This window comes from Capra hircus, chromosome 22 (assembly GCF_001704415.2).
Source record: "Capra hircus breed San Clemente chromosome 22, ASM170441v1, whole genome shotgun sequence".
Taxonomy (NCBI): domain Eukaryota; kingdom Metazoa; phylum Chordata; class Mammalia; order Artiodactyla; family Bovidae; genus Capra; species Capra hircus.
Window position 1 is genome coordinate 47,726,719 of NC_030829.1, and position 27,448 is coordinate 47,754,166.

Consider the following 27,448-nt stretch of genomic DNA (forward strand, 5'->3'; position numbering starts at 1 on the left):
GAGGCCTGGCGTTCTGCGATTCATGGGGTCGCAAAGAGTCGGACACGACTGAGCGACTGAGCTGAACTGAACTGAGGGATAGACACACAAAACACCGATTAACACAAAACACCGATTAGCACAAACCTGAGCGGTGAGGCGGCGCAACTACACTGATGCAGGCCAACTCCCGCCCCCTTAAAGGACCAGATCTTCCAGTGCCCCGCCTCCGCCGTACGAAAACTGCCAATCAGCGAGTGAGTCACTCGGTGATGCCATCTTCTCGCGACGAAGTCGCTTGTCGGCGGAGTTTCCTGATGACAGAGCCCGTGCGCCGAGGCTATGGGCAGCCGGGAGGTGCTGGGCCAGGCGGCTCGGTTGGCCTCCTCAGGTCTGCTCCTTCAGGTACTCTGGGGAACCGGCCCCAGCCCGTCTTGCAGCCGGGATTCACGGGGAGGCCCTCGGGCCCTTGAGAGCCCATTCGGGCCTGGACACAGCTAATACGGAGGGGTTTGGCGAGAGGCGGTGGCGCCTGAGAGGGGACACCTGGGCCCAGAGCTGGGAGACTGCAGACAAATCACTTCCCTTTTGAGCATTCTATTTCCCATATGGCAGTAGGGGAGGGATGCCTCGGGTGCTCTAGAATTTCTTTTTTTTAAGGCAGTTTTTTTTGTTTGTTTAATTTTTAAATCCATGTTCCACTCCTTATCTCAAACACTTTTTTTTCAAACTTTGACCACCACTGAATTCAGAGAGACGTTATGGCATAGCTAAGAACAGGGACCTGGGTTCAGACAGGCCTGATTTGGAATCTTGGTTCTCTCATGTGCTTGCTGCATGACTGAAAACTCCTCATAAAATGGGAGTAATAACAGTACCTAGGTCATAAAGTTGCTGTGAGGCTGGGTTGGGCTTATATGGATAATTGTTACTTAACACAGTAGTATGTTGACTACATCTTCCTTCCGGCAGCGTGACCGTGGACAAATCACTTACTCTTCTTGGCATCTTTATCATCTGTCAGATGTGGTGGATGCCAGTTGATCCGAATGTTATCGTAAAGATTCTTTTAACCCTAGAACCAGGTCATTCATGTATTTCATTTTTTCTCTGTCTTGCTCTTGAGCCTTTCAACCCTTACTCACAAAAGCCCTGAGTCTACTCTCCGCCTTATTTTAGAGAGGCAGCTTTTCTCATGGAGGTTGAGAGAAAGAATGAGGCAGACCGCGTTAGGGCCTTGTCACTTGCCAAGTGCCTGCCTTTGGTGAAAATCTCTTGACTTCTACAGTCATCAGTTTCTCATCTTAAATGAGAATGATAATGCAACCTCATAATATCATTAGGCATACTGTAAATACTTACTAAATGTTAGCTGTTTTTATTATGGTGAAAGTGAAAGTGAAGTCGCTCAGTGGTGTCCGACTCTTTGCGACCCTGTGGACTATAGTCCACCAGGCTCCTCAGTCCATGGGATTCTCCAGGCAAGAATACTGGAGTGGGTTGCCATTTCCTTCTCCAGGGGATCTTCCCGACCCAGGGATCGAACCCAGGTCTTCCACACTGTGGGCAGACGCTTTAACCTCTGAGCTACCTAATACGAACTTTTAAAATGGTCATTGCAGGAATGAAATAGGATGAGCTACGTAAGGCACGTAGAATTCCTTGCACAAATATGCACTTAGTTAGCTATTCATATAACCCTGAATCTCGAGTTACTTGGTTGTATTTCTTTTCTATTTCACCACATTGATAGCTGTTTGAATTCAGTACTTTATCCACAATGTTGATTCTTCAACCTTTGACGATATCTTACTACTGAGGTTGGCTTCATAAAAAGAAAACAAGTCATAGCAGAAAAGCCACTAGCCTAGGTGTCTGATGGCCTTAGCCATAAGGTCAAGCTGGGTCATTTGCTTTTCATGTGGCAGATCCCTTTGCTCTGAGACTTACTTGCTTCCTGTGCATTTACCTGGTTGCTTTTAGGGATCAGCTAATTAACAGGTGTGAAAGGGCTTTTCAGAAAAAACTATCAAGTCCTTTACAAAGTTAAATGAAGACTTTGTTGCTAATAAGGGCCACAATATGGAGCAAATAATGGGGAATGTGAACAACCTCATAGCTTCATTAGCTCAAACCTTAAGCCAATTATGTATGGATATGGCCTGAGACATTAAGTTTATTACCAACAATAACTTTGAAGTTAACATAAATGTGTTTATGTGTTTATTTATTTTTTTTGATCACAGCATGTGGGATCTTAGTTCTCCAACCAAGGATGGAACCCACATCCCTTGCACTGGTAGTGTTGAGTCTTAACCACTGGACCACCAAGGAAGTCTGTGTGTGTGTGTGTTTAATAGCCATAATGTTTAGGTTTCTTGGAGTGTTTTAATTCAATCTTGTGTGCTTTCTCAAATTATAATGCAGGCACTTGAGGTACAGTAGTTTTGCAATTACACTCTGTTCTGCAAGAATTTGAGAGTTTATTGCCTGTCTTCACTCTGAGCCAGCCATAGTGAAATTATTAATTCCGTTTATTGTATGCATTTTTCAAAAATGCTTTCACTTCTATGGTGTTGCTTGGTCCTTGTTATCAACTCTGTGAGACAGGTAGCCTCATTTGACGGGGGTGAAAATTGAAGCTTACAAAAATTCGAAGACAAATTTAGCTAAATGGTGAGTTGAGATGCTGAGCTGAGAAAATTTTTTCTGTTAAGAGCTGCATGAATTCGTTTCAGATCTCTGAAACTGAATACAGAATTTGGTGTTTTATGTATGTACCAGCATGTTTCTCAGGAGAGGCTACCGAGCTTTCCTGAGATTTTCAAAAGGTCATCTTGGACTCCATAAAGATTAGCATTGTGATGTCTTGGCGTTGGAGACCTTGCTACTTTGTGACACTTTGGGGACCATGTTAGACTGCAGTCTCCCTTTTGGTCATACCTTTTCCCAGAGATATACTGTGTGAAATATCACTGTGGTCCATTGGCATACTTCAGTTGAAACTTCCAGATAATAACTGTTCACGTGTAACTCAGAGTGCTTGACACAGAAGTGATCTGTCATTTGCATCATTTGCTCTGGAGTGCCCTTGAGTTACACCTGTGGTGCTGTGAGGTTGCAGAGGGGTGTCATTTAGTGAGGCTTGCACCCCAGCCATTATCCTCATTTGGCAACCTCATTTAATCACAACCTGTTTTTTTCTGTCTCATGGGAAGAATTCTTTGTTCAGGTGGTTTTTTTGAATTGACAGGCTTGAAAATCTTGGGGCATTTCCTTTGCCAATGGCATTAGCTAGACTGTTTTCCTTTTCCCTCTGTTTTATATTATTGCAGTTGTTTAAAAGATATTTCATCTTCTCTCTGGAAAGCAGCAAATATTCAGTAAATGCGTATAGCCTTTTCTGGTTCCTAACTGACAAAACTAAAGTTCAAAGAGATTCAACGTCAGTATCAGATCCTTAGGTATTACTAAGCACAAAAGAAGGAGACATTAGACTCCATGATTCCTGCTAAGTCTGCTGTATCATGCGGGCTTCCACTTGCTAAGTGCATGCTCTTTCTAAATCGGTTGGAGTGAGGGCCATTGTGAAGCACTAACTAGAATTCCCTTTTTGCCCACTGGAGTGCCTGACTTTACAGCTTCTCTCTTCTTATCAGTAAACTAGGGAGACTTCCAAGCACCTTGGGTTCTTTGACCATTGTGCACGAGTACCAAGAGACCCCAAGGAAAGATTTCAAAAGCAGTACAGACAGCTTGAACATTTTAGAAAGAATCTCTCCGACAAAGCTTCTGTATGTCATTACATTAAGAAGAGCAGCCATCTTGTGTTCATTTCAGCAAAGTAAACCTTCCCAATATAGTTTATTCTTACATATTTGTCTTCTTTTTTTGGTAGGTGTTGTTTCGATTAATCACCTTTGTCTTGAATGCGTTTATTCTTCGCTTCCTATCGAAGGAAATCGTTGGCATAGTGAATGTCAGGTAAGAAGGAGTGTACCCTGGCATTGTCCACAGCTTGCATCCCTAGTTGGGTTTTCTTCAAACCTTGTACCTGTGTGTCACTCTCAGATTCTAGAATCTTGGACCTTTACCGGAAGCAGAGTGTTTCAACAGTGGGCAGAAGAGGAGCGTGCTGGGTTTGGGGGATGAGCGGGCGATGTTGCTTTTAATGGACCCATGGTGTGTTTTCCATTAGCTGCCTCCAAATGCACATTTCTCTGCCAGCTCTTCCGCTGTGCCTGCTCTTAGAACCCAGGAGAGGAGTGGGAGTAATTCACTGCGAACTCCAACTCAGGTATAATCCTGTGTTCTTGTCCTGCTGACAACAAAGGAAGCAGGAGTTCTGCAGATCGTGAAGATGTGCTTTGTAATTGCAGGGCCAGAGCAGCCACCTTCCCTCTCTCCTTAGTGAATTTTATAATTGGAAAGTGACAGTGGGATGAGAACTGAGTCCTTGTCATCAGATCCTCGGAGGCTCTTAGAAAGCCAGCTTGCTTTGTCTTTTAGACTCTGTTTCCTCTACTCTCCTCCTGTCTGTTCATGGACACCCACACATATTCTGTCTTCACAAATGACACAAAAGTATATGAAGCGATAAGCGTGCTCAGTATAGCTCAGGTTCACAGGTGTGTCTTCACATTCTGGTAAACAAGACAGTATGTTCCAGACAGCGTTTTGCATCTATAATGATACTTACTGAACATATGCTCTTGGTGCTGTTCACAGAGCTTTAATGAAGCTCTCAAACTTTGGTGGGTAGAGGAATCATCTGGTGAGCTCTGTACTAGGTGGGGCTGAGGAGGAGCCCAGGAACTGCACGTTGATAGTTTTTTCAGGTGATTTTGAAGTAGGGGCCATACTTTGAGAAATGCTGTTGTAGAAACAGGAAGGAAGAGGGCCATGGTCTCTTAGGTTCTCAGACTTTAAAGCAGTTTGGGCCTCTGCCCAGCTGGCCTTCCCCAGATTGCCAGATGCCTGTACTGACAGCCTTTGTCTGGCCTGTCCACCTGCTTAAGGTATGGTTCACTCTCATCTGGGCTGATGCACTGAGTTGCAGGATGGTCCTTGGGCAACCTCAGGTACCTTTGCGCTGCACCGTCCCCACTCTGGCTTCACCCAGGTCACTGCCTGCTGAGGAAAGGGAACCATAGCTACTCTTTGCTAAGGTGCAGGAGGATCCACCTAGGTGCTGCCCTCCAGGAAGGATGCAGACAGGCCCAGCTCATCTGGGTTACAGCAACCCCAGTCATGGCTGCCAGCCTCATTGCCTGTATTGAGATTTTCCACCCAGGAGAGCCTCAACTTCTTTCACAGGGGCCATTAGGACACCAGTGTCATGGTGGCCAGGAGGCCCTCTGTGTGGGGTCATATCTTGTCCTTTTTTCCTCCTTATGGTCAGAGCCACACCTCTGCATAGGCACAAAGGCTGCAGCCTGTGGGGGCCGCTGTGGCAGTTTCTCTCCTAGGCGTAACTCTGTGGGCACACACTCATATGTCCCTTACTGGGTTCCTAACTCGGTTACTGTGTGGGTCCAATTAGTTGGGGAAGGGGCTTCTGTAAGAAGCCATTGCTCCTCCATATCACCATCAAGATAACTGAGACTTTTCCTCCTCCCGGTTGCTGGAAAATCCCCAAAGTTGTCTATGAAAAAACTACACATCATATTGGTTTCTGCTTTTCCTTTATAGGCTAACACTGCTTTACTCAACCACCCTCTTCCTGGCCAGAGAGGCCTTCCGTAGAGCATGTCTGAGTGGGGCCGCCCAGCGAGACTGGAGCCAGACCCTCAACCTCCTATGGCTCACGTGAGTTGTGCTTTGGCCACAGACAGTTTCACGGAGGCAAGTGTAGTAAGTGTGAGAAGTTAAACAGCATTTCTTGCCTAAAGCTGAATAGTCTCCAGCTTGGGTTTTGCAGTGGACTTCTGGGCCTTTGGCATGGGGCAGGAAGGGGAGGACGTCTGTGTGAAGGAGCTTCCCTGGCTGTTTCCTCTCAGGACAGCCAGGAGCCAGGAGGCGGCTTTGGGTGAGGGTTTCTATGCTACGTTTCTAGCCCCATTTCTACCCCCTTCAGCCTCAGAAGCAACAGAGGCTGTTTCTGCTGTTTTGATTCCCACTGAGCCTGTGCCATCTTTTTTATTCCTAACCATTTCTCTTTACAGTGTGTTCTGATCTTTTAACAGCCACTTATTATTTTTTGAAAGCCTTTGAAGTGTTTCTTTGTATCCTTCCTCCATTTTGTTTTGTTGATTTCACTTTTGAGCCTTTTAGATTATTCTTGAGAGCCAAGTATATCAGCTAAAAATTGTAATGGCTCTTCTGCAGTTTAGATCCTGCCGAGAGGGCTGGTGGTTCCAGTGGTTTCCCAGTCCTTCCCTTGCATAACTCTTTATTACCTCATGGAGGTGACTGTTGTAAGGGCTGGTAGGTGTTTATTTTATTAGAGAATGACGGTTAGCCACCCAGTCATGCTGAAGAGCCTTCTGGTCACACCTGAAGGGATACTGTGCACTGGACTACCAGTTATTTGGAGTATAAGGCCAGCTCTATGCCATCCTTTAGTCATTCTAAGTGAAAACAGCTGGCACTTCTGGGAGTTATAAATCAGTGTAACACAGTGGATAGGAGCAGGCTTTGGAGTCAGATCAGGATTGAGTCCTGCTTCTGCCCTTGACTAGCTATTTAAGACCTTGGCCAAATTACCCAATGCCTGTCAGTCTTAGTTTCTTCATCTTGTAAGTGGGGGTAATGACAGAGTATTATGGTGAGGACTCAGTGAGATAAACGGGGTGAATCATAGTGCCTGGCATGTAGTAAGTGCCTGAATAAGTGGTAGCTGTTTTTATCATGACTATATTTCTTTTCTGTTCAGTGTTACTATTTTAATATATATTTATTTTTATTGTTATATTTAGCATATTAAAAGACATTTTCTTCCCTTTTCTAGAGTCCCTTTGGGTGTGTTTTGGTCCTTGTTCCTGGGCTGGGTCTGGCTACAGTTGCTCGAAGTGCCTGATCCTCACGTCGTCCCCCACTATGGAACTGGAGTGGTGATGTTTGGCTTCTCAGCAGTGGTGGAACTTCTGGGAGAGCCCTTCTGGGTCTTGGCACAAGCACATATGTTTGTCAAGCTCAAGGTCAGTGTGCTTTCTGCTCTGAATGAGAAATGAGAAGAATAAATGAAAGAGTGGTTTTTAAAAAATGCTTTTATAAGAGAGAATGCTCTTCAAATTTGCATGTGAAATGTATTTGAGAAAAGGTAACGCAATCAGTTTAGTTCATTCACTTGAGATTCGTCAGATGGGCTTGGTTGAAATTTACCTCTGCTGCACTATTAATGAAGAACAGGTTTGCTAATAGAGAAGTTACTAGTTTAAATAAGAATTTAAGAGGACCAGAGAGGTTTTTCAGGTTTTCCTAGTGATTCTGTTTAATTGCATAATAATATTAACTTTTTATCTTTTAAAGTGTATTATTTGATACATACAAAACAATTTAGTATATAGTCTATAAATCTTAAAGATCCTTGAACCTACTACCCAACCCAAGAAATAGAGCAGTATTTTTTTTTTAAATTAAAAAAATTTTTAATGTGGACCATTTTTAGTTTTGGGTAGCCATTCCCTTCTATACGATGTCTTTCCAAGCCGCTAATCGAACACAGGTCTCCTGCACTGCAGGCAGATTCTTTACTGTCTGAACTACCACCAGGGAAGCGGTACATACAAAACAATACAGTATATAGCATATATATAAATCTTAAAGATCCATGAATCTACTACCCAACCCAAGAAAGAGAGCAGTATTTTTTTTAAACAACAAAAATTTTTAATGTGGACCATTTTTAAAGTCTTTATTGAATTTGTTAAAGTTTTTCTTCTGTTTTATGTGTGGTTTTTTTGGCCAAAAGGCATGTGGAATCTTAGCTCCCCTACTAGGGATCAAACCCCACTACATTGGAAGGTGAAGTCTTACTTACTGAACTGCCAGGGAAGTCTCAAAGTGGACCATTATAAATACTGTGTCCAACCATATTACCCACCCACCCCTACCACCAGGGTAACCATTATCCCAGATTGTCTGGGATTCCTTTGCCTCTTCAGTTTTAATAATGTCTGTAAAGTGTACCCTTTACTATGGGTTTGCAGGTGATTGCTGAGAGCCTGTCAGTAATCCTCAAGAGCGTCCTGACAGCCCTTCTTGTGCTGTGGTTGCCTCACTGGGGGCTGTACGTTTTCTCTTTGGCCCAGGTAAGAGTTATGACTTTTAACTTTTGTATAATCTGTTTCTCCATCTGTTTTCTACTTCTTGTTCCTGTTACTGCGTGGTTTACATTTGCGGTATTCATGCATGTGGAGAAGGCTGTAAGTTCTAGAAAGATGGTCTTGGCACTGCTTCTCCTCTGGCTGCCACGTCTGCCCACTGTGAGGGGGACATGAAAGCTTGTTCTCATACATGAAAGCTTCTTTAGATGTTCTGTGGGCAAGCCTGTATCAAACTGATCTTTGATTGTCTGACAGTCTTCTGGAGGAGAAAAAAAAGCAGCAAGGGGGTAGGGTAGGAATCAAATTGCCTGTTATTTTCCCTGAATTTCAATCAGTCGTTTTCAGAATAGCAGGAATCTCTGCCAAGCCTCTTTTAAACTTAGATTGAAATCGTTCCTAATTCAGAGGGCGTGAATCAAGTCATAGGAGGTATGTTTTCAGTTTTAGCAGTTTTGGCTTCAGTTCTATCCCATTCTCTAGTTCTAATTCATCTTTCTAGTTCTATTAAATATATAACTTATTTTTGTTGTTGTTGTTGTTTTTGCTGTTTAGTCACTAAGTCATATCCCTGACTCTTTGTGACCCCATGGACTGTAGCCTGCCAGGCTCTTCTGTCCATGGAATTTTCCAGTCAAGAATACTGGAGCAGGTTGTTATTTCCTTCTCCAGGGGATCTTCAGGACCCAGAGATCGAACCCGTATCTCCTGCCTGGCAGGTGGATTCTTTACCACTGAGACACCTGGGAAGCCCCCTATAGCTAGACTATAGGTGCTAATTTAAAAAATGAAACCTAAGATCAAATAGTTATCCGACCATCTCATAGTTGAAACTAATTTGTAATTTTTCTTAATATATTGGAAAGCAAATTAAAATTCTTAGTAATGATTTATGTGAAAATGTTTTCCTGTGTCCTAGGCAAAAACTGCAGATATTTTTGTGAAACATAGAAGAGCTAGATTTAAAATTGTAGATTAAGAATGAGAATTGCTTCCTAAGAGCAGCTTGCAACAATTGCATGTTTTAGAAATGTTACTTCTGATTATTTTTGCCACCGTTTATTAGATCTAGAACTGCCGTTCTCAATGTTCATCATTGTTTGTGCTGTACTCTCCCTAATAGGATTGGAGGGTCATAGAGATGCCCAGTTATTGGTTGATTCTTCTTGGGAAAGGTACTTGCTTTATGATTTTCTGATTGTTGTAGCTCCCACCCAGGGTACGTCATGGATCATAGGTCAGCTAGGCCAGTTCTGAGTTTGAGTTTTATTGGCGTCCTTATCATAAGACTTGTGGAAGTTCTTCTCTGGGACATTGTCAGTCTCTGTGGGAGAGGTTGAAGAGTTAACAGCATCTCATATCAGCAGGGGAGCCCCACCTATGGCGCTCGGATTCCCCTTTTTCCAGCTTGCCTCCCGGTTCCTCCTGAAGCAGGTCCCTCAACCCTTGGCATCATGACTCAAATAAAAAGAGTCAGTCTAGAATGATAAAGAACCCTCACAATTCAATAACAGAAAACAAACCACCCCAGAAGTGGGTCAAGGACTTGAATAGGTATTTCTCCAAAGAAGATATATAAATAAGCGCATGAAAAGATGCTCAGCATCATTAGTCATTAGGCAGATGTAAATCAAAACCACGATGAGATACTGTTTTGCACCCACTAGGATGGCAGTTATCAAAAAGATAGGAAATAGCAAGTGTTGTTGAAAATATGGAGAAATTGGAATACTCATACATTGCTGGTAGAAATGTAATATGGTGCAGCTGCTTTAGAAAACAATTTAGCAGTTCCCCAAAATGTTAAATATAGAACTGCCACATAATCCGGCAATTCTACTCCTAGATATATAACCCAAAAGAATTGAAGACAGGTGATCAAACAAAAATTTGTATACTGATGTTTGTATAATACTATTCATGATAGTCAAAAGGTGGAAGCAACCAAATGTTCATCAGCTGATGAATGGATAAACAAAATATGGTATATCTATATAATAGAGTATTATTCAGCCGTAAAAATGAAATACTGATATGTGCTATGATGTAAATGAACCTCGAAAGCATTGTGCTAAGTGAAAGAAACCAGGCAGTAAAGGCCACCCATTATATGATTCCATTAATATATAATGTCCAGAGTAAGTGAGTCCATAGAGATGGAAAGCAGATTAGTGGTTATCAGGGGATAGAGGAATGGAGAGTGACTGCTTAATGGGCCAAGAATTTCCTTTTAGAGATGAAAAATGTTCTGGAATTAGATAGTGGTGGTGGTTATACAACATTGTGAATGTACTAAAAACCACTGCATTTTATGCTGTAAAATGATTAAAATGGTCAACGTTATGTGAATTTTTCCTCAATTAAAAGGAGGGGCAGGGATCCTGTAGTTAGGATATTCTGTGAAGAGATTGTTGCTCCTCCCCAGGCTCTGGTCAGCGGGATGTTGACAGAGGCAGGAAAGGGGGCTGGAAAAGGTGCTTGTTACAGAGGACGTAGGCATTAGATGGTGTGGCTCCCACAGCACTCCTTGTGTCTTAAAGGGTTTGAGGCATGAAAGAAGGAGGGTGGGTGGCAGGTCTGTCCTCAGGCGTGGATGGGTTTGGAAAGCAGAGGGCCTACACCTGCTAAATCCAGACTCCTCTTAGTCCTTGATGTGTGCCTTTTTTACACATTAAGCCTTGGTATTTCCAGATTGAAAGTGGTGCCTGGAGATCCCAGTCCTTGACCTTGTGCAGTGCTGTTCTCAGGCTGAGAGTGGACAAGGGAACTTGTAAGAAGGGGCTCTTGGGATGCTCCTCCCCAACCTGCAGACAAAACCCCAGGCTGCTGCTCCTCACCAGAAGCCACTTTCTGTCTCAGATGGGAAGAGGGAGGGATTGTGGGGCCTTTTATCACCTCTTCCCTCCCAGTCCTGTGGTAGCTCTTGCCTTGCCCATGTGCTGGGCAGAGAGGAGAGCCAGCAGCTTAATTTTGCCTTTTAATCATAATGTCACAGGTTTCCAGGGTTCATAGAAAATCCCCAGCCCTGGATGATGGCACATCCCTGGATATTAGCACAGCCAGGACACATGGATCCTCACGGTGTGCTGTCTAGGTGGGAAAGCCGTCCCTTTGGCCAGATACAAATCTTCTCAGAACGTATCTGACATTGCTGTGTGGTTGCCCTAGTGGCTATCTATCATGGAAGTTATGTTCTGCCTGCCTGGAAGAACTATGCTCCCAGTCAGGTGGAGTGTTGTGATGCCTTCCCCAGAGATGCTGCAGTGGAGCTGAGTGTTAGTGACTAGTACTGTTTTCCAGAAGGTGAGTCATTGCTCAGTAGAAAGTACAGTTAATTAAGACAGTTCTATTTCTTGACTGGCCTTTAAGGTCAAATCTATAGGCACATCTTAGTTATGGTGATCATGGTGGTGGTTTAGTTGCTGGGTTTGTAGCCTGCCAGATTCCTCTGTCCATGGGATTTCCCTTTCCCAAGCAAGAATCCTGGAGTAGGTTGCCATTTCCTTCTCCAGGAGATTTTCAGGACCCAGGGATTGAACCCTCATCTCCTGCATTGGCAGGTGGATTCTTTACCAGTGAGCCACCCGGAAAACCCCTTCTTAATTATGCTTACATTAAAACAGTGTAATTAAAACCCACTGTTTTCTTTTTTTCAGCTTTTCTATACTATAGTTCTGGTGCTCTGCTATGTTATTTACTTTGCAAAGATATTGGGCTCCCCAGAATCAGCCAAGCAACAAACTCTTCCTGTCTCCAGCATGACAGATCTGTTACCCAGTATGACAAAAAGTAGAGTAAGTAATGTATTTTGTCTCTTATCATTTTAATCACAGATGCTGGTTATCCTTGAGGGAAAGAAATGACAATTTATTGTTTATAGTTACGATAACAAAGATAATTTGATAATTCACGTTTATGAAGTGCCTGTTATGTGCTCAGCCAAGGTTTCTAAATCTTGGCACTAATGACAATTTGTGTGGCATGATTTTTTTTTAATTAAAAAAAAAACTTTTATTGAAATGTAGATAATTTATAATGTTGTGTTAGTTTCAGGTGTACGGTACAGTGATTCAGTTATAGATACATAATGTATATATGCACATATATATATTTGTTGTTTAGTTGCTAAGTCGTGTCCAACTCTTGTGGCCCCATAGACTGTAGCCCGCCAGGCCCCTCTGTCCCTGGGATTTGGAGTGGGTTGCCATTTCATTCTCCGGGGTGGGCCACATAATTTTTGTTGTGTGGGCTGTCCTTTGCATTGTAGGATGTATAGCGGCGTTCTTGATCTTTACCCACTAGATACCAGTAACTACCACCCCTCAGTTGTAACAACCGAAAATATCTCCAGATGCTCCCCTGGGGTGCAGAACTGCCCCCAGATGAGAAACCCTCTGCCACTCTCTGTGCCAGATGATTTACATACCATATTTAATGGTTACAGCAACTCTTTGGGGCTGACATTGTTATCTCTCTTTTAGGGAGGAAGAGCTGAGGCTTAGCAGCTAAATACTTGCCTGGGGTGGGGGTCAGAGGGAGGCCAGGAGCCGGATAGGCGTGACTCCCAGCAGAGCACAGGCTCTCCCCCCATGCCTGCTCTCTCTGTTCTGCTCTGCTGCCGTCTCTTGGTTTTTCCCGGGGCCTGACCTCCAGCATGGGCAGTCTGGAGGTGCTGATGTAGCCGAAGGCCCCTGCAGGGTTCCTTTGTCTAGTGTCAGGCCACTCTCTCAGGCGATCCGCTTCCCCAGGTAGACAGTTGAGGCTTCCAGAGGCTGATGGGTGGGAGGGAGGCATAATCTCTTTCTACTCAACACTTCAACTCTCGGTCCATTTGACTTTATCTCCCGACTCTTGTGGGGTCAGAGCCAGAGTCTCCAGCCCAGGAGTCACGCCTGCGGTGTTTTCCCACACTGCATCTGTGCGGTGGCCCTGTGCCCTGCTCCGTCTGGGCTGATCCACTTTCCCTTTTTCTTGTACTTGTTCATTCGCTGGAGGTGGTTCACTGAGTTGAGGTAAGGCTTCAGCTGGGCTTCTCCTTAAAGCTCTTCCATTATTACTTGAAAAATGTAATAAAGTATTTGGAATTCAAGTCTCAGAATGTTAGGAATCTTGTTGTACAACTTTTCAAGAAAAACCAGATACGATGTAACAAAGCCATGTATGTTCTTGTTAGAAGAGAGCGCTCCGTTCTGATCTAACCTTTCACCTAAATCAGCATCACAGTTTTTGGATGCCATGGTGCCTTATCTGTAGGCTTAGTGGATCAAGACTCCAGATAGCTTCTCTTACCTGGAGCTCCCTGCCCATAGAGGGCATCTGAGAGTACAGAAAAGTTCCTCTCCTCGAGTATTCCCTAGGGCCCACCTATACCAAGCCTGGCCAGCTTGTCGTATTGGGCCAGTGCCTGCTCTCAGCAGTATTTTCAAGTGCAGCTTTTGGACTGTTAATACAGGCAAAGAGAAAAGAGGAAGAGTCAGACAAGTGTGTACTTAACCCTGTAATGGGCTCAGAACTCTGACCTTCAGTTTCCTTGTATATCAAATGGGCATAATGAGTTGTTTAGTTGCTAAGGTGTGTCCAACTCAGTGACCCAGTGGACTGCAGCACACTAGGCTCCCCTGTCCTTCACTAAGTAAGAATACCTCCCTCCTAAGGTGGTTGTGAGAGCCACATGAGAGGGGGCACGTAAGGTGCTTAATGCTGTGGCCTGGCATGAGTGCTCATCCGTAAATGACAGCCCACACCGTCACCAGCACCTCACTGCTGCGCTCAGAGCTGGAGTAGCTCTGCTGGAGCATCCTAGCCAGGCAGACACTGTTGACTGCTGAGAGTTCAGTGGCTTCATCTGTCCACCTGTCACGAAAGTACCTGTGCTCACATTGTTGAGGCCTGAGCATGAGAAGGTTGAGTGTACCTTCAATCTGTGGCAGCACTCCTCCTGACAGAGCCCAGCCCCTGCTTGGGTGCTCTCTGGGATACAAACACATAGGAAGGTGACTGCTTAGCCTTAGGGAGCTTCCTGTGCATTTGGGAGGCAGTAGGTTCACATCTGAAGCCTGCAGGACTCTCTCCAGATCTCTGAGTTCTCACTTTAAAAAAAAAAGTATTTATTTGACTGTGTCAGGTCTTAGTTACAGCATGCAAATTAGTTCCCTGACCAGAGATGGACCCGGGGCCCCTGCATTGGGAGCATGATGTCTTAGCCACTGGACCTCCAGGAAAGTCCCAAGGGTCCTCACTTTTAAGGTGAGATTATTGGTCTACACGACCCCTGAGGCCCCTGTTAAAGACTTACAGAGTTCTGTGGAAGTATTTGAGCTTTGTCAAAGAATTATTTGTAATAACTGCCATTGACTGCATACTTACTCTGTGCCTGGCCCTAGGCTAAGCACTCGGACTTCTGTCCTTAAACCTCATAGTAACCCTATGAGTAAATACTGTTGTCTCCAATTCAGAGGAGTTAGGTGATCCACCCCAAATCACACAGCTGGCTTTGGGCCCACTTCTTTCTAACTTCTGTCTGTGAAAAAACCTTAGTCTCTGTGTTTAATCTTTATGCTCTGAATTCATCCAAAAGGAATTAGCTTATTGCCCAAAGTAATTATTTGTTTTACTTAAAGATTGGGAGGCTCCAGGTAGAGCAATTCATTATTTAAGTTTTGTTTTTTTTTTTTTTGAAGAAAAGAAGTGAGCTGAATCTGAATGCACTGGGTGCCTACACCAGCCTAACTTGACTCTCTGGAGCAGCTTTCTGTCCTGGGGGCTCCTTTGTACAAAACTGGTCAAACAAATTACATTTACTGTCAACTTGACCAAATTAGGAGATTTCTTTCCTCCTCTTACAGAACTCCATCTTCTTTAAAGATACTTATTTAGCCTTAAAATAATGACACCTCAAATAATGGCTGCCATTTACATCTTTTGTACTCTTTGACACTTCTGAGTGATTTAATATGCAAGATCAGCTAGTATTCAGGTAAAGCTGAGGAATTTAACACAGCTATCATGAGCGATATCTGTGTTAAGCACTGTACCAGGTGCCCTAGGTGGGGTCCCTGCACTCAGAATTTGCACTGAAGTCCTGAGATAGGACTTCCTATCCCATGTTGTAGGTGAGAAAACTGAGGCTTAGCAAAGTTAAATATCTTGCCCATTGCCTTCATACTCCGTAAGTCAGAAGCTGTAGGGAATTCCCTGGGGGCATGTAGGGGGCATGGGTTCGATCCCTGGTTGGGGAACTAAGGTCCTGCAAGCCACTTGGTGAAGTAAAAAAAAAAAGTGTCTGGAGCTGTAATTTGAGTTCTAGCCTATGAGCTCAACTCCAAAACCTGAACCCTGCCATGAGGAGAGAAAAGGTTTAAGATCAGGAGAAGGCAGTGGCAATCATCTGTCACTTTTCAAGTGATGAGGACAGTGGAGGGTGGGTGGAAATGGGAGTGTGGACAAAGCCAGGGCAGTCAACAGCCCTGCAGCAAGAGGGAGACAGAGGAGTGCCGTGTAGGGTGTGGAGGTGATGGAGGGCAGGGGACAGGACCGTGGCTCCTGTGACTCTTGACAGTGTGGTAAAGATGCAGCTGGTTGGACCATTGTAAGTCAAAGGGGTTTGGGAAGTGGAAGAGTGAGTTAGGGTAAACTACAGTGAGCCCTGAGTTGTGATTCCAGACCTTCTCCAGAGGTACTGCCCATCACCTTTCGCCATCTGTACCTCAGTTTCTCCATCAGTACAGGGAGGCAGTGAAATGGTTTGTTGGTCAGGGAATTCTAGAGAAATTCACAGCCGGATAGACCGGCTCAGCTAGATTTTGTGGAAGGGGCCTTTTTTGACCTTTCCAAGTGACAAATCCATTCAGAACAGTAAAATCCCGAAGAATGTACTTCTTTTTCTGCCACTTAGCAGATGCCTCTGAGTAGAAACCTAATCTCTGCTCAAACTTCCTGCCTCTCTATCATTAATGAGCATTTTGCAGTTAGTAAGCAGTGTGGCCATTCCTTCTAAACCATGGGTCCATTTAAGCTGAAGGCATTAGGAGGAAGGAATGCTCAAGTATGAGCTTGCAGATCAGATACACTGTCATGCTAGCACTCTCCTAAAGAACCTTTTTTTTTTTTAAGGGCTCAGCCACCCTCCCAAACCAAGTAGGCTTCACAGAAGCCTTGTGGACACACTGTAACTGTTCATTTCCTTTGAAAAGAGCACAGTTACTACTTTGTAGTCCACACACCTCACTCCTCCAGAGGGCCACCTGGCATGGAGAGGGCAGAGTGTGAGAGAGAGAAGGTGCTGTGCCCTGGCTCCCAGGAAGCCAGCTATGGGCAAGATCAGTGTACGCCATCAGAGGATGATGTGGTCCCCAGTGCCCCCTAGTGGTGTAGGGAGGTCTGGCACTCTGTTCTGGGAAAAGTAAATGTGCAATTTCCTTCTCAGTTAATTCAGTTCAGTCGTTCAGTCGCTTAGTCATGTCCAACTCCTTGCGACCCCATGGACTGCAGCACGCCAGGTTTCCCTGTCCATCACCAGCTCTGGGAGCTTGCTTAAACTCATGCCCATCGAGTCGGTGATGCCATCCAACCATCTCATCCTCTGTCATCCCCTTCTCTTGCCTTTAATCTTTCCTAGCATCAGGGTCTTTTTCAGTGAGTCAGTTCTTCGCATCAGGTGGCCAAAGTATTGGAGTTTCAGCTTTAGCATCAGTCCTTCCAATGAATATTCAGGACTGATTTCCTTCTCATGAGGAAAATTTACCCCTGGACTATAGCTACCCTGGCATTGGTCCCGGTCCAGTGATGCACTGAAGTCAGTGTGGTTTGGAAGGATTCAAAACTACCTTCCAAATAGGAAAGAAAGGTTCTGAAACCAAGGGGTGGGAAGATTTGAGGACTGGAAGTGACCCTTGTTTCAAAGGGTGCTCTAAACTTGCTCTGTCGTAAATGGTAAGCAACAGCCACATGTGGCTGCAGAACATTTGGAATTGAGATGAGCTGTCAGTGCCCTCAATGCGCACTGGATTTCAGAGAATTAATATAAAAAATAATATGAAATGCTTTTGTATTTCTTTTCATGTTGCCATGATAATATTTAGGGTTTAATCAAAGATTTTAAAGTGAATTTTAACAGTTTCTTTACTCATCACTGTAGGATGCTAGAAAACTTAAAATTACATTGTGGCATGTATTATATTTCTACAGAAATACAATGTCTGCTACACAGATGGACTTTGGGCCAAGATCAGGGGCCCATGTGACTGGGACAGGTTCCATAGCTAAAGTTGACATTTTGGAGAGATGCAGTGGGCTTGCCCTTATGAATCACCCGTTTCCTCCTGAAGAGCCCCCTGAAATCCCACCTTTGAAAAGTCATCAGTTTAAGTTAATGAGAACTTTTCAAAATGCAGGTACCTTGAGATTAAGAACCTAACACCTAAACCGAGTATTCTGGAATCCTTGGATGCCTTCATGATCAAGGGGCCCCAGAAGGAATTGGGAGGAAGTAGAAACAAAGAAGTCCTGTCCAGCTAGCTGCCCTTCTTCAGATTTTCCAATCGCTCTCTGACTTCGAGGCTGCCTGTCTGTCTTACAGGTTGACCTCTGCCCTTCCTAAGCATTTGCTTCTTTCTTATCCTCCTTGTCCTTAGGAAATGGGCTGTTTGGGTGCTTCCCCTGAGAGTTTTAGAAGAGGCATATCAGAAGTTTTGTTTTCTCTGTCATACCAATTCTTTGTGGCTTTACTGATCTGGAAGGCCTTTTGAAATATATGAGCCAAATTCGTATGCTCTGTGTGAAGGGACCCTGAATGGCTAAGTTGGCTAAGTAGAGCACTAAGATGTGGAGTACACTGAGCAGAGTTTGTCTTGCAGCTCGGCATGCTTCAGACATCTTTTAAGGGAAGAGCTGACTGTGACTGTGTATGTTCCATTGGTCAGCTTACTCCCAGGGCAGCAGCAAGGGGACATCACAGTTCTTTAGGGGTCTCAGTGAATGAATCTTAGGCAGGCCACACAGGTAGGCTTTTCCACCTAGAGCCTTTGTCTTCACATTCAGAAATATAAATTCTTTGTCAGTATTTGTTGGATGTTTTCTATGTGCTTAGCAGTAAGTGATGGAGAAGGCAATGGCACCCCACTCCAGTACTCTTGCCTGGAAAATCCCATGGATGGAGAAGCCTGGAGGGCTACAGTCCATGGGGTCACTAAAAGTCAGACACGACTGAGCGACTTCACTTTCACTTTTCACTTTCATGCATTGGAGAAGGAAATGGCAACCCACTCCAGTGTTCTTGCCTGGAGAATCCCAGGGAATGGGGGAGCCTGGTGAGCTGCTGTCTACGGGGTCGCACAGAGTTGGACACGACTGAAGCAACTTAGCAGCAGCAGCAGCAGTAAATGAAAATTAGTGGGGACTATCCAAGCTGAGATTTAGAGACCAAACTGAGTTTGCCTCCCGTGTAGCATTTATTGTATTCTTAGACTTGCAATACCTAGAATTTTTTTGTTTTGTTTTTTCTAGGCGTTTGTAAATTGGGAAGAGGCTAAATTGACTTGGAGTTTTTTCAAACAGTCTTTCCTGAAACAGATTTTGACAGAAGGTAAGTAAAAGGTTGCTTTGAGCAGTTAGGAAACTGAAGTATCAGTGATGGGGAGCTTCCTGGCTGTCCAGTGGTTAAGACTTCAAGCTTCCATGCAGGGAGCATGTGTTTGATCCCTGGTCAGGAAACTAAGATCCCACATGCCTTGTGGCATGGCCAAAAAACAAAAACACACAAAACCCAAACCAAAAGCACACAAAGTATCAGCGAGGGGAGTCTACAGAACTGCTGGTTGCCTAGATGCAGACCACCTGCTTCCTAGAGCCCCTGGGTCAGAGGACCCTCAGAACTGGGAGGGTTTTAAATAAGGAGAGAAAACTAGCATTTATTAAGTGTGATGCTTCAGTTGTCTAATTTAAATCTCCCCACAGCCTTGTAAGAAAGATATTGTTCTTTTTATTATGGATGAGGAAACTGAGCATCAGTGAAGTTACATTACTTCTGCAGGGTCCTACAAGAATTAGGGGCAACTTACTTTGAATCTGAGTCTCATTCCAGAATCCCACTTAATAATAATGTAATATTATTACATATATTATATGTAATAATAAATGTATTATAGAAATATTCTATCAATTACAGAAAGTTTAGAAAATACAGAAAGCTATCTATAGTCTCTCTTGCCTGGAAAATTCCATGGATGGAGGAGCCTGGTGGAGTATAGTCCATGGGGGTCCCAAAGAGGCGGACATGACTGAGCAACTTCACTTCTATCTATAATCTTATTTTCTGAACATTTTATATACTTTTTCTGAGCTTTTTTTAAAAAAATAGCTTTTAAAATTAATTAGTTTTGGCCGTGCTGGGTCTTTGCTGCTGCTCAGGCTTTTCTCTAGTTGCAGCGCATGGACTTCTTGTGGTGGCTTCTCTTGTTGTGGATCACAGGCTCTAGAGCACAGGCTCGGTAGTTATGGCACATGGACTTAGTTGCCCCACAGCATGTGGGATCTTCATGGATCAGGCATTGAACCTGTGTCTCCCACGTTGGCGGACAGATTCTTTATCATTGAGCCACCAGGAAAGCCCCTTGTGACCTTTTTAAGAACCAGTTTTTCTCATTTGGAATTGAGTTGAGCTGTAAGTACACTCAATACATATTGGATTTTAAAGAATTAATATTAAAAAATAACATGAAATGCTTCTAGTATTTCTTTTCATGTTGCCATGATAATATTTGGGGTTAAATCAAATATATTTTCTCTAACAATAAGATTCACAGGTGGAATAGTTTGGTCAACCTTCCAACTTCTAAGGACTTCCCAGTTTAACAGTGACAGAACTCTAATGCAGAGGACAAACCAGGAGCTGAAAGTACATCTTATTTTATATATACATATATATATATATATATATATATATATATATATATGTATTTATACCCAGCTTTATTTCAAAGAATGAGATTGGAGTCAGCTATAAGCTGCTGAAGGTAGTAGTTTCTCTCTATAAATTTCATGTGTCTGTACATGTATGTATCTATTACTGAACACGTTTTCAAATGTCTTCAGAAACTATTAAAAATAATATAATTGCATTACAAGAATTTTGGAAAATAGGAAAAAATTTCCTAAAACTCTAGCGTTCTAATAAAAACATCACTGTTACTATCTTGTTTTTTTTGTCCACCATTGTTACTTTTCTTCATTATACTTCCAAAGGGAAGCCCTAAGCCTCACTTCCCTCATTTGTGGTTTAAAAGATAGAACCAGGAGGTACCTGAGGGCTCCCCACCTTTGAGGACACGTTTCTAGCCTGAGTCCATAACATTTCCATCACAAAAGTAAAACTGTTCACAGGAATTCTGGAGGAAGTAAAGGTCAGAAACCTTCAGAGAGCTGAGTGAAGATGCCTTAAACTCTTGAGAGCAAGGGAGCATGCTGTTCACCACTGTCTCCCTGACACCCTGCTAGGCTGGAACGTGATACGTATTCAGCAAGGTTTGGGTTTTTATAAATATTTATTTATTTGTCTGCGCTGGGTCTTAGCTGTGGCTTGTAGGATCTAGTTCCCTGACCAAGGATCAAACGCAGACTACCTGCCTTGGGAGGACAGAGCCTTAGCCACTGGACCACCAGGGAAGTCCACAGCAATTATTTTTTGGTAAAGAAAGGTAGCTATAGTGAAGTTGTATATTGTGATAGTTCACATTATTGTTAGAACAGGCGAAACAATGGAGGGAGCGTGAGGACGCATAGCTACTTAAAGGCACTTTTTTTTTTTCTTTCAAAAGTTTAAAGGGCAGTTTGAATGAATTTAGGAATGGCCCTAACTTGGTTATCTGTACTGCTGTGGCTAGTCATGTGTACAGTGTCAGGTTGTCAGCCACATGTTCGAGCCTCCCGAGGTGGGCCTGCTTCATGTTCGGTCCATCTGGCCTGGCTGGCAAAGGGCCCTTAGGAACTTCCTACAGCCTCCCTCTCCATGGCTGTGAAATAAGGAAGGGGCCTGACAAGGACACCTAGATTCTTTTTCTCTGAAAGCTACAGCTCTAAAAAATTTAAAATCATTTATTGTTATAGCAAAAATGTATGTGTGTGTATACCCATGTATATATACACACTCGCACACATATATATGCTGTTACCTTCTACCCCCGCATTTCCTGAACACTGTGTGTCATGTGCTGAGAATACACAGATGACTGAGGAACAGGACGTGGCTTCAAGGAGCTCATTCCCTCTGCAGAGACTAAAGCATTTGTGTGGTTAACTCTGATACAGGGGTGTACTTGAAAATGTCAGCTCATTCTCCAGACGTCTCTTGAGTGCTGTCATTTCCAGGAGCTCTGCTAGGCAGCCAGGGGCATGGAGATGACCAAGACATGGTTCCTCAGGGAGCTGACAGAATGTGGGAGGGAGACGCCTTTTGTGCCAGAACCCAGGGAGATCCCTGCAGAAAAGCCATTGCAGGTGGTGAGGATACCAACAGCTGAGCCTGGGAGCACTAGCCCAGCCTGACTCAGAAGAGCTGGAGGAGTGAAAACCTCCATGTAGGGTGCAGCAGAGGATGATGGTGTGATGGTGGGAGGTGGGGCTGAGCCTGGTGAAGAGAGGCTGAAAAGATAGCTTTCAGTTCAGTTCAGTTCAGTCGCTCAGTCGTGTCTGACTCTTTGCGACCCCATGAATCACAGCACGCCAGGCCTCCCTGTCCATCACCATCTCCCGGAGTTCACTCAAACTCATTTCCATTGAGTCGGTGATGCCATCCAGCCATCTCATCCTCTGTCATCCCCTTCTCCTCCTGCCCCCAATCCCTCCCAGCATCAGAGTCTTTCCAATGAGTCAACTTTTCGCATGAGGTGGCCAAAGAACTGAAGTTTCAGCTTTAGCATCAGTCCTTCCAAAGAACACCCAGGACTGATTTCCTTTAGAATGGACTGGTTGGATCTCCTTGCAGTCCAAGGGACTCTCAAGAGTCTTCTCTAGCACCACAGTTCAAAAGCATCAATTCTTTGGCGCTCAGCTTTCTTCACAGTCCAACTCTCACATCCATACGTGACCACTGGAAAAACCATACCCTTGACTAGACGGACCTTTGTTGGCAAAGGTCAGTCTATAAAAGGTCCCAAATGCAAAACCAGGGCACTTGGACTTTTTGCAAACACAGTAGAGCCATTTAAAGGAGTGAAAGAAGAGATGACTTAAGATCTGTATTTGCAAAAGCTGGAACTGTTAGCGATGAGGATGGATTAGAGAAGAGCAGAGATACTGGGGGGCCCATGCTTGGAAGGATCTATAGAGGTCCCTGCCACCACCCTCCCTAAAATGGGACATTGTAGGGAGGAAAGGCTCGGGAGAGGGACTTGAGAGACTATCACATTCTCATCTCTTAATGCTGCTTTCTTCTTTGAGAAAGTGGTTAGGAGGTGAGAGTTGGCCCTTCAGGGCTGTGGTCTCCTCAGTGCTCCTCCTCCATAGTGGTCAGTGTTTCCCATTCAGGGATAATAAGAGTATTCATGGAAGTGGGGAATAGGGCTCAGGGCTAATGTCTTCACCTTTAAGGCATTAGACTGTCTTAGATTTGAACCATGAACTAGGACTGCTGAGAATTGCTGGCCTCCACAGAGTTTTCTCTACTCAGAGAGGAAACTTCTGATGAGTCTGTGCAGTTTATCATGGACTTTTCATTTCACAGAATTTACACTCAGATTATTTGACCTCCCTGAAAACCTGAGATTATAATTTTTATTATTAACATTCCTATAACTCTTCACACTTTTAAGAAAATGTATCAGGCTGGTTTTATTGATTTTTGTTGTTTTTAATTGCTTTGTAACTTTGCTATCAATAAAGCCACCAGCACTTTCCAAATTGTTATTATTTTGAGATTATTTTAAATCAACATTAGGACAAGGACCATGTCATTAACCAAGTGTCTAATTTTTCTGCTTTGACAGTATTTACCAACTGGAAGAGACAATACACAACAAGAGAAAAGGAAGCAAGAAAATACTGTGTATTTGAAATGCTAATTATTTTGCTTTTCCATTTACAGGCGAGCGATATGTGATGACATTTTTGAACGTGTTAAATTTTGGGGATCAGGGTAAGATGAAATTCTGTAGTGTTTTAATTAAAGATGAGCTATCTTCACAACACTTTCTAATATTTGCCTCTGTAGTTTAATTCTTTTGAAAATATCTATCTATTTATTTATTTTTGGCTGCACTGGATCTGTTCCTGTGTGCAGGGGGCTATTCCTGGTTGTGTTGTGCAGGCTTCTCAGTTGGGTGGCTTCTCTTGTTGCAGAGCACAGGCTCTTGCATTACAAGGCAGATTCTTAACCACTGGACCACCAGGGAAGCCCCTGTAGTTTGATACATTTAATGAAAAAACAAATCTGAAGATTATAAAAAATGAATCCTGAAGATTGAAAATTGTAGGTCTTTATAAATGTATATCTGACTATTCCCTCCTGTGTGTCTTGGGCAGCAAGTTCTCTGTTGGGATTCCCTGCCCTTACCCAGCTTTCTGCAGAGCTCTGGGGCTCATTTTGGGGGTCAGAGGGTGCCAGAGTAACAGGGAGGTCATCACAGTCATGAAGATTTGGCCCATGTGTGTGGCTAAATAGGTCTTAATATTTTTTCACATTTATTTTTGAATACTGTCCCTAAGTAGTGGAAATAAAAATAGAAAAAAATCAACTTGGCAGTATGACTTTTATAAAAAAGTACTAGTGATGCAAATATTCTGTATCCTGACTGAATTTATGCGGTGATCTTTTGCTGTAGCTTTTCAAGAATTTACTATTTGGGGGGAACTGGGTAAAGGGTACATGGTTCTCCCTTTTATTTCTTACAACTCCATGTGGATCTATAATTATCTCAAAAAGTTTAATCTAAAAAATTATATTAGAAAAAATGTTAATAGTGCTATAAAAATTCAAGTAGAAATACCAATAAGACTGTTATTTCTTTTTTTTTCTTTTGTTTTGTAGGTGTGTATGATATAGTGAATAATCTTGGCTCCCTTGTGGCCAGATTAATTTTCCAGCCAATAGAGGAGAGTTTTTATATATTCTTTGCTAAGGTGCTAGAGAGAGAAAAGGACGCCACACTTCAGAAGCAGGTAGTCTTGGTTTTCGTGTCCCCATCTTCCAAGTGAATTCTCTGTGTGTGTACAGGATCAACAAGACAGAAATGAGGAGCTGTCTGTTTCCCTCTGTTTGATCTGAAATTTTCTTCTAGTTTTCATTCTCCTCTCACATTCTGAATGATGGCAAGATCCTGAGCTCACTTCTTCTTTCCAGCTTCTCCTTTTCCTCCTGACCAGCCCTTTCTTTTCACCCTTTGTCCTCTGTGACCTTTTCTTTGTCCCAGCCCTCTCAGAACTCTATAGCTGTCCCCAGTGCAGCACAGACCCCTTCCTATGGTCTAAGGTTTAAGAATGAGGCTGCCTCCCCCCTCCTCAGATTCTCAAGGACCAAAGCTGAGCTGAAGGATGCAGAGACAGGGCAAGGCTAACTGAGGGCATGGAGAGGAAGACATGGGCCATCTGGTCTCGCTCACCACACCAGTTGTTTAGCTTCTTAAGGACTGTGATGTGCCCAGAGCTCCATTCTGACCCTGAGAAGCTACATAGTCTAGCCAGTAAAAAAAGACGAGATTTTAATCCAGGAGTATTTGTGTGTAGAAACTTCCCTTTTCCTAGAATCATTGAAAATGTCTGACTTAGAATTAAAAGCAAACTAGTTAGCCTCTTATGTGTCTTAGAATATATTTTGCAGATGACAGTTCATGCATAATATCTTTTCAAAATGAACCAATCTGGTTCTTAGTCTGATTTAGGAATGTTTTCTCAGTGTCGATTACAGAAACATCAGAATTTGGACTTGTTTGTCAGGAGAAGCACACGGACAAAGCTAGCTAGTGCTGTAAAAACTCGTCAGTTGAAGAATAAATGTCAGAGGGGAAGGTGTTTCCTAGGCAACATTTGAGACAATTTATCCTAAACAAGTTAAAAACTAACCCTCCCCTGCTTTCTTAAGGAGGCACACTTTGTCTTTTTTCCTCCATTTGTTAATTGAGTAGAAACAAACCCAGGCTGTAGAAAAGCAGCTATGGTTCTCAGCAGTTGAAAGAGTGATCCATGAAACAGTGAAGGGAGAAAGCCACATGGGAGGTTTCTCTCCAGCTCATGATTCATCCCACTTCCTTCCTTCTCCCCCGGCCCCAGGAGGATGTTGCTGTGGCTGCCGCGGTTTTGGAGTCCCTGCTAAAGCTGGCCCTGCTGACCGGCCTGACCATCACTGTTTTCGGCTTTGCCTATTCTCAGCTGGTTTTGGACATCTATGGAGGGGTCATGCTTAGCTCAGGATCAGGTATGCACAGTCTTTTTCCAGATCTGTTCTAATTTCCCAACTGAAGGAGAGGAGTCTTATGAAAGTCAGATATGGTTGACATGTGTGTCTGTATAGGGAAGATTGCCAGAGGCTGGGGCACCTGAGGTCACACCAGCTCAGGGTGCAGTTGGGGCTCTGGCACCAGGTTGATCAGTCCCCACAACCTCACTTGGAGAAGTTGTTAGGAATCCTTAGCTTTCCTTTCAGGCCTCAAATGTGTTTTGCCAAGTGCTTCCCTGTGTTCCCTGTAGGGTAAGTGAGGAAGGCAGAGAGCAGGCTCTAATGAGTCTCCGCTTGGTACTAAACACATCTGAAGACAGTAAGTGCCACATAAATCTCACGGCCTGATGCATAAAAGCCTCTGAAGGATAACCCAGAGCCATTTGCAGAGAATGAAATTGATCTCAGCAAATAAAATGGTATATTTAATCCAGTGACTCTTGGGTTTTGAAAGAGAAAAGTATCGAGTGTGTCTAGCTTGGAAACACCTGGTGCCCAGGCCACTGAGTGTCTCACAGCATCGCTGGGCCCTGGGGACTTTACCAGTTTCGAGATGCACTGGGTCACAGACTAGCAATCCATTTACAGTGTTTCCTCTTGGGTTGAGCAAAGATGCTCTTAATTCCTCACATCACTAGACAAGATCCTTGAAGACTTTTTTCTAATGCCCTGTCTCAAATGGATAGGGCCCTTTCAGATGCCATTCTGCAAGATCACTGGCATGCTTTTGTCTCCACTATAATGGCCCCAAACATTTAGTATTAGGAGAAGAAGGGCCGACTTTCTACCCAAGAACAAAGGTCATTAGGTTTGGACAAACAGCTGCTGTGAAACCAATGATGTGGTTTGTAGTGCCCTGGGTCAGGCAGCTATAGGAAGCCATTAGCAAGTCAGTGCACAGAGAGCAGGACAGGCTATTTCACAGCAGCTCTGCCCCTCTAGAAAGGTAATCACCAAGGAGCAGCCTTTGTAATGCAGCCACAGGACAGTGCCACAAGGAAAGGGCTGTCCCATCTACGTAGTATTCACTTGCCTAAGTCATTAATCATTGAAGATACATCAACAAACCATTGTCATTGTGTGGTCCTATTACTCAAGTGAGATGCTGGTGCCAGTCTTGAGCACTGATGATAGATTTGTCAGCTAAAAGGGTCATTGTTACTTGATAAATGAAGGTAATGAATTCTGTCTCTGATGTTTTATGTCAAAGTCATTAATCATTTTAGACTCAATAAGATATTCTCTTGGTCTCATCTTCAGAGAGAGAGAAGCATCTTGAGAATGGTCTGGTTCCTTAGTCTCTAGAAAGGATGCATGGTTTGCTGTAGTCACTGCAGCATCTTTCGGACCCTTGTCTCGTGCCTGGCCCAGGCCTCCATCAGCATCCCTGCCCCAGCAAGGTCTTCCAGCCTCTGTCTCCTCATCACCACTCCCTCTCATTTTGACCAAATTTCCGGCTGTGTGTGCCTTCTGGGAGGGTGAGTGTGTCTCCCCAGGGTGCCTGCTGGCTTTCCTTCCCTGTCTCCACACCACCCCTCTTCTCCTTGCCCTCTTCTCGACTTTGCCGACTAGTGCTACAAATTCAAATGCCTTTCCTGTGCCAAAGATATTAACACTGCTGCTCTCCGCCCCGATACTCCTCGCCACAGCCTTTTTTTTGTTCCCTTAAATATTCAGAAAACATTGCCTTTCTCCAGAAAGTCTTACTGAATCAGAAAAGAATGAGGAACTTTCCATGGCTCAGCCCAACCACTTAGTTTTGAAAGTGGAACTTGCAACGCTG

General features: G+C 43.8%; 1 protein-coding gene across 6 annotated transcripts in view; it reads left to right on the top strand.

The window, feature by feature from the left end:
- The window catches only part of RFT1 (RFT1 homolog), a 46,821-nt gene continuing 19,644 nt past the window's right edge, over window positions 272-27,448 (top strand). For all 6 annotated transcript variants that reach the window (XR_001297142.2, XR_001297141.2, XR_001297143.2 and 3 more), the window contains exons 1-10: window positions 272-384; window positions 3,878-3,963; window positions 5,671-5,787; window positions 6,929-7,118; window positions 8,130-8,231; window positions 11,900-12,037; window positions 18,747-18,825; window positions 23,320-23,370; window positions 24,262-24,392; window positions 25,500-25,644. Coding sequence is in view for 1 of the 6 variants with exons in the window: in XM_005695851.3 (XP_005695908.2) it covers window positions 322-384; window positions 3,878-3,963; window positions 5,671-5,787; window positions 6,929-7,118; window positions 8,130-8,231; window positions 11,900-12,037; window positions 18,747-18,825; window positions 23,320-23,370; window positions 24,262-24,392; window positions 25,500-25,644 (1,102 nt within the window). In the remaining 5 variants the exon portion in view is untranslated. The remainder of the gene's footprint in view (window positions 385-3,877; window positions 3,964-5,670; window positions 5,788-6,928; window positions 7,119-8,129; window positions 8,232-11,899; window positions 12,038-18,746; window positions 18,826-23,319; window positions 23,371-24,261; window positions 24,393-25,499; window positions 25,645-27,448) is intronic.